Source organism: Bubalus kerabau, chromosome 2 (assembly GCF_029407905.1).
Source record: "Bubalus kerabau isolate K-KA32 ecotype Philippines breed swamp buffalo chromosome 2, PCC_UOA_SB_1v2, whole genome shotgun sequence".
NCBI classification, from domain to species: domain Eukaryota; kingdom Metazoa; phylum Chordata; class Mammalia; order Artiodactyla; family Bovidae; genus Bubalus; species Bubalus kerabau.
Window position 1 is genome coordinate 11298145 of NC_073625.1, and position 20384 is coordinate 11318528.

The 20384-nt window shown below is 39.1% G+C and overlaps 1 protein-coding gene and 1 non-coding gene across 2 annotated transcripts in view; both read right to left on the reverse strand.

The window, feature by feature from the left end:
- ADAM32 (ADAM metallopeptidase domain 32) overlaps window positions 1-20384 on the reverse strand; it is a 177634-nt gene that overhangs the window by 119008 nt on the left and 38242 nt on the right. Inside the window, exon 7 of the mRNA XM_055567028.1 lies at window positions 9329-9400. Within this exon, the coding sequence (XP_055423003.1) occupies window positions 9329-9400 (72 nt within the window). The remainder of the gene's footprint in view (window positions 1-9328; window positions 9401-20384) is intronic.
- Window positions 1606-1677, reverse strand: TRNAH-AUG (transfer RNA histidin (anticodon AUG)). The gene has a single exon. It is a non-coding gene; the product is annotated as a tRNA-His (tRNA).

Sequence of the window (20384 nt, forward strand, 5' to 3'; positions counted from 1 at the left end):
ATGCCATTCTCCCAAATCTTCCCACCCTCTCCCTCTCCCACAGAGTCCATAAGACTGTTCTATACATCAGTGTCTCTTTTGCTGTCTCGTACACAGGGTTATTGTTACCATCTTTCTAAATTCGATATATATGCGTTAGTATACTGTATTGGTGTTTTTCTTTCTGGCTTACTTCACTCTGTATAATAGGCTCCAGTTTCATCCACCTCATTAGAACTGATTCAAATGTGTTCTTTTTAATGGCTGAGTAAGTAGGTAAATTAAGATTCTTAGTTGGACTTTCAATATCAGATTCTCAAAAATTAATGGAATGAATATACAGAGAAGTAGAAGGATACAGTAAACCTGAAGAGCACTATGAGCCAATTCAATATAATTAAGATTTATACAATTTTCACACAACAGTAGGATAAAAATTCTATTCAAGTTCCCATAGGTGATAAACTAGGAGACACTGGAATATATCCAGGGACATAAATGAAGTGAAAGTCATTCAGTCGTGTCCCACTCTTTGTGATCCCATAGCCTATACAGTCCATGGAATTCTCCAGGCCAGAATACTAGAATTGGTAGCCTTTCCCTTCTCCAGGGTCCAGGGACATAAAACAAGGTATAAAAATTTCATGGTATAAAGGTGCTGAAATCATACACAGTTTGTTTTCTTATCACTGTGGAATTATATTAGAAATAAATATCAAAATATATTTGAAAATAACCCACATATTTTCAAGTGCAATGTGGCATTTACCAACAGAGTTCTTTGACTTAGCCACTGAAAACTTCAATAAAGTTAGAAGACTGAAAAACACAGAGGGTGACTGCAGAGAAGAAAGGATTTCGGTGAGAAATTAATACCAAAATGAGAAATTAATACCCAACATGCTTTTAAAAATCCCATGTATGTGGTAATTAAAAGTCCACTTTTCAATGATGGATATATCTAAAAAGCCCTAAAGAAGGAAAATCAGAAAATATATGCAACAGAATAAAAATGAAGAGAATTTACCAGAACTTGTTGCATGCAGCTGAAGCTTCTCAGTGCAATTAAATACAATGTGGAGAGTCTTGAATAATGTGTGAAAACAAATAATGGACACTAGCATAAAATTTTGTGAAATGTGAACAAAATCTGCACTTCAGTTAGTAATACAGTATCACATGTTAATTTCCTGGATTTTTTTAAACAACATAATATATCTTTAAATTCTCAGAATTGGATTAAAAGTTTCAAGCCTGATTCGAATTTTTTTTAAAAAATCACTAAGATAATAAATTTTCTAGAATTTTAGCAGTAATACTAGATGCCAAAATACATGGAACTATATCAAAGTTTTGAGTGAACATAAATTAGAAATCTAGCATTTTATTCATACTGAGTCAAACAAGTGGAATCAAAATGTCATAAATATTTTAGATAGGCAAAATTCATAAATTTTCCAAAATATATATTATACACACTAAGAAAGAAAGGAAAGAAAGGAAAGTTGCTCAGTCATGTCCGACTCTTTGCGACCCCATGGACTGTAGCCCACCAGGCGCCTCCATCCATGGGATTTTCCAGGCACGAGTACTGGAGTGGGTTGCCATTTCCTTCTCCAGGGGACCTTCCCCACCCAGGAATTGAACCCGGGTCTCCTGCATCATAGGCAGACGCTTTACCGTCTGAGCCACCAGGGAAGTTTATACACACTATTTATACATATATATATACACACACACACATACACACACACAAGGCTTGAGAAAGAACAACAATGTCAAAAAAGAGACAGAGAAATCAAAACACACAAACTAAATGAAATGAGAAGACCTAATACGAAATAGAAAAAGTAAAACATCACCATATAATCTAGTTGTTTTCAGACATGGCTGCTCATTAGAAACACATCTGGAGCTTTGGCAAACAAAAGCGGTACCTTGGCAATTGCATTTGTTTTTTAATTCCAAGAAAATTCTGATATACATTTAATTTTTAAAAAGTGATTACAGGATTTTCTATTAAATGGTAGTTTTAGTGCTACTTAGAGCTTCCCTGGTGGCTCAGAGGTTAAAGCATCTTCCTGTAATGTGGGAGACCAGGGTTTGATCCCTGGGTAGGAAAGATTCCCCTGGAGAAGGAAATGGCAACCCACTCCAGTATTCTTGCCTAGAGAAACACATGGACAGAGGAGCCTGGTGGGCTACAGTCCACGGGGTCACAAAGAGTCGGACACGACTGACCGACTTCACTTTCACTTTAATGATACAGGATTCTATTATTTTCTGTTGACAAACCATGATACAATTGCATTAAAACAAATAATCATTATATAATCAAAAGAGTAAAATATGTTTATCAGTTTTCACAATCAATAGGCAAACAAAACATAAAAGATAATTGTAATTTCGAGTCATAATTGAAACATGATGAACCTAAGAGTATAAAATAATTATGCACTAATTGGGGGATTAAGTAGAGTGATATGGTAAGTGGAAGACCATACATGCACATGTTTTCATCCACCCAGTGACTCTATGTCATTTGGTTCAGTTGAGTTCAGTTCAGTCGCTCAGTCATGTCCAACTATTTGCTACCCCATGAACCACAGCACGCCAGGCCTCCCTGTCCATCACCAACTCCTGGAGTTCACCCAAACCCATATCCATTGAGTTGGTGATGCCACCCAACCATCTCATTCTCTGTCATCCCCTTCTCCTCCTGCCCTCAATCTTTTCCAGCATCAGGGTCTTTTCAAACAAGTCAGCTCTTCGCATCAGGTGGCCAAAGTATTGGAGTTTCAGCCTCAACATCAGTCCTACCATGAACACCCAGGACTGATCTTTAGGATGGACTGGTAGGATCTCCTTGCAGTCCAAGGGACTCTCAAGAGTCTTCTCTGACAACACAGTTCAAAAGCATCAATTCTTCGGTGCTCAGCATTCTTTATAGTCCAACTCTCACGTCCGTACACAACTATTGAAAAAACGACAGCCTTGACTAGATGGACCTTTGTTGACAAAGTAATGTCTCTGCTTTTTAATGTGCTGTCTAGGTTGGTCATAACTTTCCTTCCAAGATGTAAGTGTCTTTTAATTTCATGGCTGCAGTCACCATCTGCAGTGATTTTGGAGCCCCCTAAAATAAAGTCAGCCACTGTTTCCACTGTTTCCCATCAATTTGCCATGAAGTGATAGGACTGGAGGCCATGATCTTAGTTTTCTGAATCTTCAGCTTTAAGCCAACTTTTTCACTCTCCTCTTTCACTTTCATCAAGAGGCTTTTGAAATCCTCTTCACTTTCTGCCATAAGGCTGGTGTCATCTGCATATCTGAGGTTATTGATATTTCTCCCGTCAATCTTGATTCCAGCTAGTGCTTCCTCCAGCCCAGTGTTTCTCATGATGTACTCTGCATATAAGTTAAATAAGCAGGGTGACAATATACAGTCTTGACGTAAGTATTCCTTTTCCTATTTGGAACCAGTCTGTTGTTCCATGTCCAGTTCTAACTTGCTTCCTGACTTGGATACAGGTTTCTCAAGAGGCAGGTCAGGTGGTCTGGTATTCCCATCTCTTTCAGAATTTTCCACGGTTTATTGTGATCCACACAGTCAAAGGCTTTGGCATAGTCAATAAAGCAGAAATGTTTTTCTGGAACTCTATTATTTTTTCCATTATCCAACAAATGTTGGCAATTTTACCTCTGGTTGCCAGTATTCTGAACGCCGAAGATTTGATGCTTTTGAAGTGTGGTGTTGGAGAAGACTCTTGAGAGTCCCTTGGACTGCAAGGAGATTCAACTGGTCCATTCTGAAGGAGATCAGCCCTGGGATTTCTTTAGAAGGAATGATGCTAAAGCTGAAACTCCAGTACTTTGGCCACCTCATGCAAAGAGTTGACTCATTGGAAAAGACTCTGATGCTGGGAGGGATTGGGGGCAGAAGGAGAAGGGGACGACAGAGGATGAGATGGCTGGATGGCATCACTGACTCGATGGACGTGAGTCTGAGTGAACTCTGGGAGTTGGTGATGGACAGGGAGGCCTGGCACGCTGAGATTCATGGGGTCACAAAGAGTCGGACACGACTGAGAGCCTTCACTTTCACTTTCACTTTCCTCTGCCTTTTCTAAAACCAGTTTGAACATCTGGAAGTTCATGGTTCACGTAATGCTGAAGCCTGTCTTGGAGAATTTTGAGTATTACTTTACTATCGTGTGAGATGAGTGCAATTGTGTGGTAGTTTGAGCATTCTTTGGCATTGCCTTTCTTTGGGATTGGAATGAAAACTGACCTTTTCCAGGCCTGTGGCCACTGCTGAGTTTTCCAAATTTGCTGGCATATTGAGTGCAGCACTTTCACAGCATCATCTTTCAGGATTTGAAATAGCTCAACTGGAATTCCATCACCTCCACTAGCTTTGTTTGTAGTGATGCTTTCTAAGGCCCACTTGACTTCACATTCCAGGATGTCTGGCTCTAGGTCAGTGATCACACCATCATGATTCTCTGGGTCATGAAGATCTTTTTTGTACAGTTCTGTGTATTCTTGACACTTCTTCTTAATATCTTCTGCTTCTGTTAGGTCCATACCATTTCTGTCCTTTATCGAGCCCATCTTCGCATGAAATGTTCCCTTGGTATCTCTAATTCTCTTGAAGAGATCTCTAGTCTTTCCCATTCTATTGTTCTCCTCTATTTCTTTGCATTGATCGCTGAGGAAGGCTTTCTTATCTCTCCTTGCTATTCTTTGGAACTCTGCATTCAAATGGGTATATCTTTCCTTTTCTCCTTTGCTTTTCGCTTCCCTTTTTCACAGCTGTTTGTAAGGCCTCCTCAGACAACCATTTTGCTTTTTTGCATTTATTCTTCTTGGGGATGGTCTTGATTCCTGTCTCCTATACAATGTCACGAACCTCTGTCCATAGTTCATCAGGCACTCTGTCTGTCAGATCTAGTCCCTTAAATCTATTTCTCACTTCCACTGTACAATCATAAGGGATTTGATTCAGGTCATACCTGAATGGTCTAGTGGTTTTCTCTAATTTCTTCAAATTCAGTCTGAATTTGGCAAAAGGAGTTCATGATCTGAGCCACAGTCAGCTCCTGGTCTTGTTTTTGCTGACTGTATAGAGCTTCTCCATCTTTGGCTGCAAAGAATATAATCAATCTGATTTCAGTGTTGACCATTTGTTGATGTCCATGTGTAGAGTCTTCTCTTGTGTTGTTGGAAGAGGGTGATTGCTATGACCAACACATTCTCTTGGCAGAACTCTATTAGCCTTTGCTCTGCTTCATTCTGTACTCCAAGGCCAAATTTGCCTGCTGCTCCATGTAACTCTTGACTTCCTACTTTTGCATTCCAGTCCCCTATAATGAAAAGGACATCTTTTCTGGGTGTTTGTTCTAGAAGGTCTTGTAGGTCTTTATAAAACCGTTCAACTTCAGCTTCTTCAGCGTTACTGGTTGGGACATAGACTTGGATTACTGTGATACTGAATGGTTTGCCTTGCAAATGAACAGAGATCATCCTGTCATTTTTGAGACTGCGTCCAAGTACTGCATTTCGGACTCTTTTGTTGACCATGATGGCTACTCCGTTTCTTCTAAGGGAGTCCTGCCCACAGTAGTAGATATAATGGTCATCTGAGTTAAATTCATCCATTCCAGTCCGTCTTAGTTCACTGATTCCTAGAATGTTGATGTTCACTCTTGCCATCTCCTGTTTGACCACTTCCAATTTGCCTTGATTCATGGACCTAACGTTCCAGGTTCCTATGCAATATTGCTCTTTACAGCATCATTTGGTTCATATTTACATTTAAGGTAAATTATCAGTATGTATGATCCTATACTGTTTTCTTAATTATTTGAGGTTTATTTTCTGTAGGTCTTCTCCTTCTCTTGTGTTTCCTGCCTAGAGAAGTTCCTTTAACATTTGTTGTAACATTGGTTTCATGGTGAGGAATTGTATTAAACTTTGCTTGTCTGGAAAGCTTTTGATTTCTCCATCAAATCTGAACAAGAGTCTTGCTGGGTAGAGTATTCTTGGTTGTAGGTTTTTTCCTTTTATCACTTCAAATATATTGTGCCACTCCTTGCTTGTAGAAAAAGCCAGATTTCTGTTGAGAAATCAGCTGATAACTTTATGGGAGTTCCCTTGTATGTTATTTGTCCTTTTCCCTTGTTTCATATTTTATCTTTGTCTTTAATTTTTGTCATTTTGATTACTATGTGTCTCAGTGTGTTCTTTCTTGGGTTTATCTTGCCTGGGACTCTTTGTGCTTCCTGGACTTGGTTGACTATATCCTTTCCCATGTTAGGGAAATTTTCAGCTATTATTCTTCAAATATTTTATCAGGTCCTTTCTCTCTTCTCCTTCCAGAACCCCTGTAATGTGACTGCTCATTGGTTTCATGTTGTCCCAAGCATCTCATAGGCTGTCTTCACTTTTTTCATTATTTTTTCTGTATTCTTTTCTGCAGCAGTGATTTCCACCATTCTGTTCTCCAGGTCACTTATCCATTCCTCTGCCTCAGTTATTCTGCTCTTGATTCTTCATCTCTAGTGTACTGTTATCTCTGTTCATTTGTTCTTTAGTTCTTCTAGGCCTTTGGAAACATTTTCTGCATCATCATTCTTTTTCCAAGACCCTGGATCATCTTCACTATCACCATTCTGAATCCTTTTTCTGGAAGGTTGCCTATCTCCACTTCATTTAGTTGTTTTTCTGGAGTTTTTTCTTGTCCCTGCATCTGAAACATAATGTTCTGCTTTTTCATTCTGAGTAACTTCTGTAATGTGGCTTTTGTTCTAGCCATTGTAGGAGTGTGGTTCTTCTTGCTTTTTCTGTCTTCCTTCTGGTAGATGAGGCTAAGAGCCTTGTGTAAGCTTCCTGATGGGAGGGACTGGCAGTGAGAGAAATTGGGTCTTGTTCTGGTGGGCAGGGCCATGCTCATTAAATCTTTAATCCAATTATTTGCTGATGGGTGGAGTTGTGCTCCCTCTCTGTTAGTTGCCTGGCTTGTGGCAACCCAGCCCTGGGGTCTATGAACTCTGTGTGGGGTTAATGGCAACCTCCAAAAGGACTTACGCCAAGAGGCGTTTTCCAGGACTGCTGCCAGTGCCATCATCCCTGCGGAAGCCACTGCTGACCCACACCTCCACAGGAGACCCTCCAACACTAGCAGGTAGGTCTGATTCAGTCTCCTGTGGGGTCACTGCTCCTTTCCCTTGGGTCTTGGTATATGGAAGATTTTGTTTGTGACTTCCAAGAGTTGAGTCTCTGTTTCCCTCAGTCCTGTAGAAATCCTATAATCAAGTCCTGCTGCCTTCAAAGTCAGATTCTGTGGGGATTCCCAGTCCCTTTGCCAGATCTCCTAGCTGGGAAGCCTGACGTGAGGCTCAGAATCATCACCACAGTGAAGAAGGAGAACTTCTTTGGTATTATTGTTCTCCAGATTGTGGGTGGCCTAGCTGGCAGGTATAGGATTTTATTTTATCATGTTTGCCCCTCTCCTAGTGCCTCATTGTGGCTTCTTTTGTGTGTGTGTGTGTGGCTTCTTGTCTTTGGACATGGGGTATCTTTTTTTTGGACATGGGGTTCCAGCATCATCCTGTCAATGGCTGTTCAACACCTCATTACGATTTAGGTGCTCTTGCAGGAAGAGATGAGTGCATGTTCTTTTACTCCACGATCTTGAACTGGAAAATTTGCACTGTTTTTATTGTACCATAGACTCCCTCAATCTGGCACTGAATTCACTAGGCTGCAATTATTAATTTAAAATTTGTGAAGAGACTGAAGATATCACTATTCTTCTCTACATGCCCAATATCTGGTAACACAGATGTCATATTTAGCTCAATATTTGTCTTATTAAAGAATATATAAATATTTGTAAAAACATAGAAAAGAGATGCTTAATCAGCATTTTATAACCGGCAAATCTGGCAATTTGGACAAGAAGCTTTTAAAACAACATAATCCTGAAACAAGAATTGATGCTTTTGAATTGTAGTGTCGGAGAAGACTCTTTAGAGTCCCTTGGACTGTGAGGAGATCCAACCAGTCCATCCTAAAGGAGATCAGTCCTGGGTGTTCAGGGAAAGGACTGATGCTGAAGCTGAAACTCCAATACTTTGGCCACCTGATGCGAAGAGCTGACTCACTGGAAAAGACCCTGATGCTGGGAAAGATTGAGGGCAGGAGGAGAAGGGGACAACAGAGGCTGAGATGGCTGGATGGCATCACCAACTTGATGGACATGGGTTTGAGTGGACTCCAGGATTTGGTAATGGACAGGGGGGCCTGGTGTGCTGCAGTTCATGGGGTCGCAAAGAGTTGGACACGACTGAGTGACTAAACTTAACTGAATCCTGAAACAAAATAATTTTCATAAACCAAAATATTCCCTGGAAATTTAGTCATCTTTACCAGAAATATCTCAACTTTCTCCTAATGTTCCTTTTGCTGTTTTCCCTAATACTCACTTAATAAGTATTTTAATATCCTTCCCTAAATCTCTCCTGTCTCAAACTCTCAGCTCACTTCCTGACAAGCTCTACAATCCTACAAATAGAATTGGAAATCAATATAATTCACATTCTCTGTGGTTTTCCACAGATATGATAATCAAATTTTTCAGAAAAAAATCTAGAAAATATGTTTTATCCCTGTTTTCTGAAATCTTTGAAGTATGGGAGAAATAAAGCAAATTTTACTGAAAACAAACTGAGTTATCACCTCAAGAGTCTGAAGTTCAGAGGTCCTCAAATTGTTTATAGGAATAAGTAATCTAGAGGAGCATTTAGACTACACTCAATCAGCTGCATGAATAAAACCATTAAAAAATCTTGATACTTTAATGTAAGCTGCTGCTGCTGCTAAGTCGCTTCAGTCGCATCCAACTCTGTGTGACCCCATAGACAGCAGCCCACCAGGCTTACCATAAATGGTTATACCATCATTATTTCTGTGCCAATAAATATCTTATTAGCCAAACATTTTCTAGACTACATGCTGCTCTTCAAGTACCCTAAAACAAGAATTAAAGCTTAAAGAATTTCACTTAAAAATATCACCATTAAAAATTTTGTGGATTGAGACTCTAAAGTTGTGAACTACCAGAAAAATAATAATAAAACCATTTTGTTATGCAGGTTTCTTACATAAAGATTTCAAATAAAATATTTCTGATAGAACTAGTACAATTTTGAATATTTGGTTCTTCACTGTTCTCTGGGAGTGACATGGAAGTAAGAAGACTGGAATATTTAAGTTCCTTTCTAGCTAGGGATAATCATACATTCATATCAAATATTCAAGTGCAAAGAAAAAGTAAAACACATACCAAAGCTTTGTCTACCACGATATGCATTTCTAGATAAAGAGGAATTAAATCAGTTGAAACAGTTGATTCTGGCTAGAAAAAAGAACAACAATATTTAAAGAGTTGAAAACTTTCACAACTTGTTTATTCTAAACTTTTAGAATATTTAGACCTTTATTTAATCATAGTTGAAATATATACATACATATACACTTAAATTATAAGATGATGCTTTGATATACTTATGCAATGTGAAATAACTGCCACAATCATGCTAATTAACATATCAACTCTCATATAGTTACCATTTTCTTTTTTTCTTGTATGTGTGTGTGTGTGGTAAGAGCACATAAGATCAACCCTCTCAGAAAATTTAAATTTTACAATACAATATTGCTTACTACAGCTATGCTACTGTTTATTAAATTTCCAGAACTTACTCATTTGCATACATCAAACTTTATACCCTTTAACCAACATTTCCCTGTTTCTGTTGGTCTGCAGCCTCTGAAAAATATCACTGCACTGTGTCTATGAGTTTGACTATTGTAGATTCCACATAAAAGTGAGATGTAGTATTTGTCTTTCTGTGTCTGGCTTATTTTACTCACATAATGTCCTCAGTTCAGTTCAGTCGTTCAGTCTTGTCTGACCCTTTGCCACCTCGTGTGTTGCAGCATGCCAGGCTTCCCTGTCCCATGACCAACTCCCGGAGCTTGCTCAAATTCATGTCCATTGCATCAGTGATGCCATCCAACTATCTCGCCCTCTGTTGTCCCCTTCTCCTGCCTTCAATCTTTTCCAGCATCAGGGTCTTTTCCAATGAGTCCGCTCTTTGCATCAGGTGGCCAAAGTATTGGAGTTTCAGCTTCAAAACCAGTCCTACCAATGAATGTTCAGGATTGATTGCCTTTTAGGATTGACTGGTTTGATCTCTTTGCTGTCCAAGGGACTCTCAAGAGTCTTCTCCAACATCACGGTTCAAAGCATCTATTCTTCAGCACTCAGCTTTCTTTATTGTCCAACCCTCACAACCAAACAAGACTACTGGAAAAACCATAGCTTTGACTAGATGGATTTTGTCGGCAAAGTAATGTCTCTACTTTTTAATATGCTGCCTAGGTAGGTCATAGCTTTTCTTCCAAGGAGCGTCTTTAAATTTCATAGATGCAGTGATTTTGGAGCCCAAGAAAATAAAGTCTTTCACTGTTTCCATTGTTTCCCCATCTATTTGCCATGAAGTGATGGGACTGGATGCCATGATCTTCGTTTTTTCAATGTTGAGTTTTAACATCCTCAAGATTCATCCATATTGCCAAAAATGGCAGCACTTTCTTCTTAAGGCTGAATAACATTCCACTATATTGATAAATGTACATAACAATTTATTTAATCATTACTTATACAGATACTCAGATTGGTTCATATTTTTGCTACTGCAGATAATGCTTCAGTGAACACAGGCGTGCATATATGTTTTCAAGTTAGTGCATTTATCTTCTACTAAGAAGAATTATGATTTCAGGTCTTATATTCAAGTCTTTAATCCATTTTGAGTTTATTTTGTGTATTGTATAAAAGTTATCCATTCATTCTTTTGTATGTCACTGTCCAGTTTTCCTAATACCGTTTATTGAAAAGTCTGTCCTTTCTCCATCATATATTTTTGGTTCTTCTGTCATAAATTTATTAACCATACATATTTGGGTTTATGTCTGTCTGTTGGGTTTATTTATAGTCTGTTCCCCTGATCTGGGTATATCTTTTCATGTCAGTATAATATTATTTTAATGAATATAGCTTTGTAATATACTCTGAAATCAGAGAGTTTGAAGACTCCAGCTTTGTTTCCTTTCTCAAGATTGCTTTGTTATTTGGTGATTGTAGTTCCATACAAACTTAAGGATTATTTTCCTGTTTCTTTGAAAAATACCATGGGAATTTTATAGGGATTGCACTGAATATGTAGATTGCTTTGGGTAGTATGGAAATTTTAACAACCTTGATTCTCCCAACCCATGAGCATGGAATATCTTTCCATTTGTTTCTGTCTTCTTCCATTTCTTTCATCTGTATCTTGTAATTTTCAATATAGAGTTCTTTCACTTCCTTGGTTAAATTTATTCCTAGGTATTATATCCTTTTTGATGCATTGTAAATGGGTGTTTTATTTCTACTTTTGACAGTTTATTAGTGGTGTATAGAAACACAACAGATTTCTGTACATTTGTTTTGTATCCTGCAAGTTTACTGAATTCGTTTATTAGTTTCAACAGTCTTTCTGTTATGGAGGCCTCTTAGATAATCATCAACGCTGCAGCCTGAGAGGCAGACTTCTAATTACATGCACATCTATCGGCTAAGTGTAATGTTTCCCAGACCCTTCAGAGGGTGAGTGCTATCTTTGAGTGCTCCATCTGCCCTAGTTTTTAAAAGTATTACCCCAGTTTTTGAAGCTGCCCTCCAGGGAATGCTCCTTGATTGCCTGGCTCTGGTGGCTAGGGGGCTTGCATTTCTGAGACACAAAGGACTGCAACTATTGAAGGATGGCTCTTGGCAAGCTGCAAATCCCAGAGCACTGTGTAGATAACATACTGAGGAAGGCTTCAGGTTTAGCACACATCCAGTGCAAATGACAGAGCTTCTCTCAAGGAATGCAGTCTGTGGACACCATCTTGGCACACTCCCTTTGCCTTGCTCCAGCTCTCCAATATCTCCCAGAAAAGAGCATATACACTTATTTGAAGCCCCAGATTTTATGACTGCTGCTAAGGAAACACTGCTAGATATCCTGGAGAACAGTCCGTACACTTGCAATCCCACAGGACTATATACATGTGCATACTTTTGAAAGCAGCTGCTTGAGGATCTAGTTTCCAAACAACCAGAATCTAAGTACTAAGAATCTCCCCTTCAAGACACTAATATGCTACTTGGATAAGCACAAAGTTTTGAGAGATGACAAAGAGCTGGAGCAGGGTTGAACAACAAGTTGCACTCTTACACAAGGACACGCCAAGATTAGGAGAGGTGGTTTTTCATCTACTGTATAAAAACCAACACAGAAAGTCAAGCAAGATGAAAAAACAGAGGACTGTGTTCCAATTGGAAGAACAAGATAGAAAACTCATAAAAAAAAAACTCAGTGAAATGGAGACAGGTAATTTACCTGATAAAGAGTTTAAAGTACTTGTCTTAAAGATGCTCACTGAACTGGAGAGATGAGTCAATGAATATAGTGAGAACTTTAACACAGAGAGAAAATATAAGAAATTATCAAAGAGTAGTCACAGAACTGTAGAATACAATAACAAGTGAAAAATACAGTAGAAAGGGTCAACAGTGGAGTAGGTGAAGCAGAAGAAAAAAACTCAGTCAACCCAAAGAAAATGCAGTGAAACTCAATAAGAGAAACAAAAAGAAGAGAGAATTTAAAATAGGAAAGATAGCATAAGGGGCTACAAAATAATAAGGTAACAAACATTTGCATTTACAGAAGTCCTAGAAGTAGAAGAAAAAGGGGTAGAAATTTTGTCTGTAGAGACAATGATTGAAAACTTCCCTAATATGGGTAAGAAAACAGACATTTGGACTAGGGAAGCCCATTTTTTTAAAAATGCAAAGATCCCCACTCCAAAGCACATTATAATTTTAATGTCAAAAGTAAGAGCCGCAAGAGAAAATGTTTTACATACAAGGGAATTGCTATAACACTATTAGCAATTTTTCAGCAAAAAACTCTGCAGGCCAGAAAAGAATACCACAATATATTCAGGATGCTAGAAAAAAATTCTAACTATCTCTTCTTCAACTCTGAATGATAAAGCTTTGAAGTTTTACAGACAAATAAAAATAAAAGAGTTCATCAATATTAAACCAGTCCGACAAGAAATTTTAAAGGGACTTATTTTAGTTGAAAAGAAAGTGTACTAATTAGTGATAAGAAAATAACTTTGAAACGATGAAGATAAAAAGGTAACATATCAAAACATTTGAGATACAATTAAAACAGAAGAAAAATTGTAATATAAATGCCTAACTTAACTTCATACCTGAAGAAACTAGATAAACAGGAGCAAACTAAAACCAAATCTACCAAAAGGATGAAATATGAAATAGAAATTAGAGAACAGAGCTTTTATCAAGATGGAAGAGTAAATAGATCCTGAGCTCACTTCCTCCCACAACCACATCAAAATCACAACTATCTTCAGAATAATCATGCATGAAAAAGATTAGAACTTACCAGAAAGGATCTTCTACAACTAAAAATATCAAGAAGGAACCAAAGAGACAGGTAGGAGGAGCAAACTCACAAAATAATGAAACTTACAGCAACCTACAAACTGGAAAATAATTATACTACACAGATTATCCCATGGGAATAAGAGTTCTTGAGCCCCATGTCAAGCTCCCTAGTCTGGGAAGCAGCACTAGAAATCCAGCACTGGGAAAATGAGCCCCTTCAAAGCATTTTGCTTTGAAGTAGAGTGGAGCTTAATTTCAGGATCTTCACAGGACTAGGGGATAAAGAGATGTGAGTCCCAAGAGCACACACAAAATCTTACGTGCACCAGGACCCAGGGCAAAAGAATATGACAGGTGCCTAAGCTAGACCCACCTACTGATCCTGGAGAGTCTCAATAAGCAGGGGACGGCTGCAGCTCGCACTGGTGATATAACTGCTGATAGTAGGCATATTTGGAAACATTCAACCATGTGAACACTGCTACTAGTGGCTGCAATCTTGACACATTAGCAACAAGACCTACTTAAGACCTGGAATGCATATGACATCCCCTACAGAAGGCCAGTTCTCCAAAGTTGAGAAATGTAACCAACCTACCACATACATAAAAACACAAATAGCAATTTAGATTTAAAAAAAACAAAGCAAAAAAAATACATTCCAGTAGAAGGAACAAGATAAAATTTCAAAAGAACTAAGTGAAGTAGAAACAGACAACCCACCCAAGAAAGAGGGCAGAAGAATGACTATAATGTGACCAAAGAACTGAGGAGGACAATAGATGCACAGAGCAAGAAGTTAGAAGTTCTTAACAAAGAGGTAAAAAAAAAAGAAAGAAAGAAAGAAAGAATGACCAGAGGTGAAGAATAACTGAATGTCCAAGGAGCAGTGGCTGCACGGGTGCAGGAGGGCCAAGAGGAGCCACTCCACGTTCAAGGTCAGGAGGGACGGCTATGAGGAGATACCCCTCATCCAAGGTAAGGAGCAGCGGCTGCGCTTTGCTGGAGCAGCCATTAAGAGATATCCCACATCCAAGGTAAGAGAAAACCAAGTGAGACAGTAAGTGTTGCAAGAGGGCATCGGAGGGCAGACACACTTAAACCATATCACACAGACCACAGCCCGGTCTAACTCAATGAAACTAAGCCATGCCCTGTGGGGCCATCCAAGACAGGCAGGTCATGGTGGAGAGGTCTGACAGAATGTGGTCCACTGGAGAAGAGAATGGCAAACCACTTCAGTATTTTTGCCTTGAGAATCCCATGAACAGTATGAAAAGGCAAAATGATAGGATACTAAAAGAGGAACTCCCCAGGTTGGTAGGTGCCCAATATACTACTGGAGATGAGTAGAGAAATAACTCCAGAAAGAATGAAGGGATGGAGCCAAAGCAAAAACAATACCCAGGTGTGGATGTGACTGGTGATAGAGGCAAGGACCGATGCTGTAAAGAGCAATATTGCATAGGAACCTGGAATGTCAGGTCCATGAATCAAGGCAAATTGGAAGTAGTCAAACAGGAGATGGCAAGAGTGAACATCGACATTCTAGGAATCAGTGAACTAAAGTGGACTGGAATGGGTGAATTTAACTCAGATGACCATTATATTTACTACTGCAGGCAGGAATCCCTTAAGAGAAATGGAGTACCTATCCTGGTCAACAAAAGAGTCTGAAATGCAGTACTTGGATGCAATCTCAAAAACGACAGGATGATCTCTGTTCGTTTGCAAGGCAAACCATTCAATATCACAGTAATCCAAGTCCATGCCCCAACCAATAATGCTGAAGAAGCTGAAGTTGAACAGTTCTATGAAGACCTACAAGACCTTCTAGAACTAACACCCAAAAAAGATGTCCTTTTCATTATAGGGGGCTGGAATGCAAAAGTAGGAAGTCAAGAGTTACATGGAGCAGCAGGCAAATTTGGCCTTGGAGTACAGAATGAAGCAGGGCAAAGACTAATAGAGTTTTGCCAAGAGAACGCACTGGTCATAGCAATCACCCTCTTCCAACAACACAAGAGAAGACTCTACACATGGACATCAACAGATGGTCAACACCGAAATCAGATTGATTATATTCTTTCCAGCCAAAGATGGAGAAGCTCTATACAGTCAGCAAAACCAAGACCAGGAGATGACCGTGGCTCAGATCATGAACTCCTTATTGCCAAATTCAGACTTAAATTGAAGAGAGTAGGGTAAACCACTAGACCATTCAGGTATGACCTAAATCAAATCCTTTATGATTATACAGTGGAAGAGAGAAACAGATTTAAGGGGCTAGATCTGATAAATAGAGTACCTGATGAACTATGGACTGAGGTTCATTACATTGAACAGGGACAGGGATTAAGACCATCCCCGTGGAAAAGAAAAGCAAAAAAGCAAAATGGCTGTCTGGGGAGGCCTTACAAATAGCTGTGAAAAGGAGAGAAGTGAAAAGCAAAGGAGAAAAGGAAAGATACAAGCATCTGAATGAAAAGTTTCAAAGAACAGCAAGGAGAGATAAGAAAGCCTTCCTCAGCTATCAGTGCAAAGAAACAGAGGAAAACAACAGAATAGGAAAGACTAGAGATCTCTTCAAGAGAATTAGAGATACCAAAGGAACATTTCATGCGAAGATGGGCTTGATAAAGGACAGAAATGGTATGGACCTAACAGAAGCAGAAGATATTAAGAAGAGGTGGCAAGAATACACAGAAGAACTATACAAAAAAGATCTTCATGACCCAGAGAAACAGGATGGTATGGTCACTCACTTAGAACCAGACATCCTGGAATGTGAAGTCAAGTGGGCCTTAGAAAGCATCACTATGAACAAACCTAGTGGAGGTGATGCAATTCCAGTTGAACTATTCCAAATCCTGAAAGAGAATGTTGTGAAAGTGCTGCACTCAATAGGCCAGCAAATTTGGAAAACTCAGCAGTGGCCACACGACTGGAAAAGGTCCGTTTTCATTCCAATCCCAAAGAAAGGCAATGCCAAAGAATGCTCAAATTACCGCACAATTGCACTCATCTCACATGCTAGTAAAGTAATGCTCAAAATTCTCCAAGCCAGGCTTCAGCAATATGTGAACCGTGAACTTCCTGATGTTCAAGCTGGTTTTAGAAAAGGCAGAGGAACCAGAGACCAAATTGCCAACATCCGCTGGATCATCGAAAAAGGAAGAGAGTTCCAGAAAAACATGTATTTCTGCTTTATTGACTATGCCAAAGCCTTTGACTGTGTGGATCACAATAAACTGTGGAAAATTCTGAAAGAGATAGGAATACCAGACCACCTGACCTGCCTCTTGAGAAACCTATATGCAGGTCAGGAAGCAACAGTTAGTACTGGCCATGGAACAACAGACTGGTTCCAAATAGGAAAAGGAGTATGTCAAGGCTGTATATTTTCACCCTGCTTATTTAACTTATATGTAGAGTATATCATGAGAAACGCTGGGCTGGAAGAAGCACAAGCTGAAATCAAGATTGCCAGGAGAAATATGATATGCAGATGACACCACCCTTACTTATGGCAGAAAGTGAAGAGGAACTAAAAAGCCTCTTGATGAAAGTGAAAGAGGAGAGTGAAAAAGTTGGCTTAAAGCTCAACATTCAGAAAACGAAGATCATGGCATCTGGTCCCATCACTTCATGGGAAATAGATGAGGAAACAGTGGAAACAGTGTCAGACTTTATTTTGGGGGGCACCAAAATCACTGCAGATGGTGATTGCAGCCATGAAATTAAAAGACACTCACTCCTTGGAAGGAAAGTTATGACCAACCTAGATAGCATATTCAAAAGCAGAGAAATTACATTGCCAAGAAAGGTCTGTCTAGTCAAGGCTATGGTTTTTCCAGTGGTCATGTATGGATGTAAGAGTTGGACTGTGAAGAAAGCTGAGCGCTGAAGAACTGATGCTTTTGAACTGTGGTGCTGGAAAAGACTCTTGAGAGTCCCTTAGACTGCAAGGAGATCCAATCAGTCCATTCTGAAGGACATCAGTCCTGGGTGTTCTTTGGAAGGACTGATGCTGAAGCTGAAACTCCAGTACTTTGGCCACCTCATGTGAAGAGTTGACTCATTGGAAAAGACCCTGATGCTAGGAGGGATTGGGGGCAGGAGGAGAAGGGGACGACAGATGATGAGATGGCTGGATGGCATCACTGACTCGATGGACATGAGTTTGAGTGAACTCTGGGAGTTGGTGATGGACAGGGAGGCCTGGCGTGCTGCAATTCATGGGGCTGCAAAGAGTCGGACACAACTGAGCATCTGAACTGAACTGAACTGATAGTAGATTAAATGATACAGAGGAATTGATCAGTGAGCTGGAAGAGAGTAGAAGAACTCACTGGTGATGACCAGAAAGAAAAAAAGAATGAAAAGAAATGAAGACAGTTTAAAAGATCTCTGGGGCAATACCAAGAACACTAATATTCACATTATAGGGGTCCCAGAAGATCACAGAGAGAAAAAGCCTGACAAATATTTCAAAAAATAATAGCTGAAAACTTCTGAAAGCTGAAGAATGAAACGGTGAAGCACAGAGACTATCATACAGGATTAACCCAAAAAGGAACAAACCAAGACATATTATAATCAAAATGGAAAAAAATGAACATAAAGAGAAAACAGTAAAAGCAGCAAGAGGAAAAGAAAATCAACTAATATAAGAGCACTCCCTTAAGGCTATTAGCTGATTTTTCTGCAGAAACTCTTCAGGCCGCGAAAAAATTGGCACCATATATTTAAAGTGATAAAAAGGAAAAAGCTAAAACTAAGAGTATGCTACCAAGCAAGACTTTCATTCAGATTTGATGGTGAAATCAAAGGGTTTACAGACAAGTAAAAATGAAAAGAAATCAGCACAGTCAAACCAGTTTTACAACAAATGGTAAAGGAACTTTTCTAGACAAAATAAATAAATAAATAAAAGGCTACAACTAGAAATAAGAAAATTACAAAATAAGTTCATCGGCAAAGGCAAACATACAGTAAAGGTAGGAACTCATACATACACAGAGTAACTGGGAAGGTTAAAAGACAAAAGTAAAATCATCTGCATCAACAAAGAGCAGTTGAGAGATACACAAAACAATCAAATGTAAAAATGTGATACTGAAAATAGTAATTGTGAGAAGAGAGTACAAATGCAAGTTTATTTAAATGCATTTAAAATTAAGGTATCAGCAACATGAAATAATCACATATATACACAGACCTCATGTTACCTCCAACACTTTGGCCACCTGATGTGAAGAACTGACTCATTAGAAAAGACCCTGATGCTGGGAAAGATTGAAGGCAGGCGGAGAAGGGGACAACAGAGGATGAGATGCTTGGATGGCATCACCAATGCAATGAACATGAGTTTGAGCAAGCTCTGGGAGTTGGTGATGGACAGGGAAGCCTGGCGTGCTGCAGTCCATGGGGTTGCAAAGAGTCAGACACAACTGAGGAACTGAACTAACTGACCCACAGACAAAAATCCATAATAGATATACATACAAAAAAGAAAACAAATTCTAAACATACAACTAAAAATACTCAACAGTCATCAAAACACAAGAGGAGAGTACAAAAGAGGAAAAAGGAAAAAAAGATTTACAAAACAAATCCAAAAACAATTAACAAAATGGCAACAGGAACATTAATATTGATAATTATCTTAAATGCAAAGAAATTAAGTGTTCTAACCAAAACACATACAGCAATTGAATAGATACAAACACAAGACCTATATAAGTGCTGTTTACAAGAGTCTTGCTTCAGATCTAGAGAGACACACAAACTGAAAGTGAGGGGATTGAAAAACATATTCCACAAATGGAAATCAAAAGAAAGCTTAAATAGCAATACTTATATCAGATGAAATAGACCCATTTAGAAACAAACTTACAATAAAAATTGTTACAGGGAACCAAAAAAGGACACTACATAATAATCAAGGGATCAATATAATATGAAGATATAAAATTATAAATATATATGTGCCTAACTTATATGCAGATTACATCATGAGAAACGCTAGGCTGGAAGAAGCACAAGCTGAAATCAAGATTGCCAGGAGAAATATCAATAACCTCAGATATGCAGATAACACCACCCTTACTTATGGCAGAAAGTGAAGAGGAACTAAAAAGCCTCTTGATGAAGCTGAAAGAAGAGAGTGAAAAAGTTGGCTTAAAACTCAACATTCAGAAAACGAAGATCATGGCATCTGGTTCCATCACTTCATGGGAAATAGATGGGGAAACAGTGGAAACAGTGTCAGACTTTATTTTGGGGGGCTCCAAAATCACTGCAGATGGTGACTGCAGCCATGAAATTAAAAGATGCTTACTCCTTAGAAGGAAAGTTATGACCAACCTAGAAAGCATATTGAAAAGCAAAGACATTACTTTGCCAACAAAGGTCCGTCTAGTCAAGGCTATGGTTTTTCCTGTGGTCATGTATGGATGTGAGAGTTGGACTATGAAGAAAGCTGAGCGCCAAAGAATTGATGCTTTTGAACTGTGGTGTTGGAGAACACTCTTGAGAGTCCCTTGGACTGTAAGGAGATCCAACCAGTCCATTTTGAAGGAGATCAGCCCTGGGATTTCTTTGGAGGGAATGATGCTGAAGCTGAAACTCCAGTACTTTGGCCACCTCATGTGAAGAGTTGACTCATTGGAAAAGACTCTGATGCTGGGAGGGATTGGGGGCAGGAGGAGAAGGGGACGACAGAGGATGAGATGGCTGGATGGCATCACTGACTCGATGGACTTGAGTCTGAGTGAACTCTGGGAGTTGGTGATGGACAGGGAGGCCTAGCGTGCTGCGATTCATG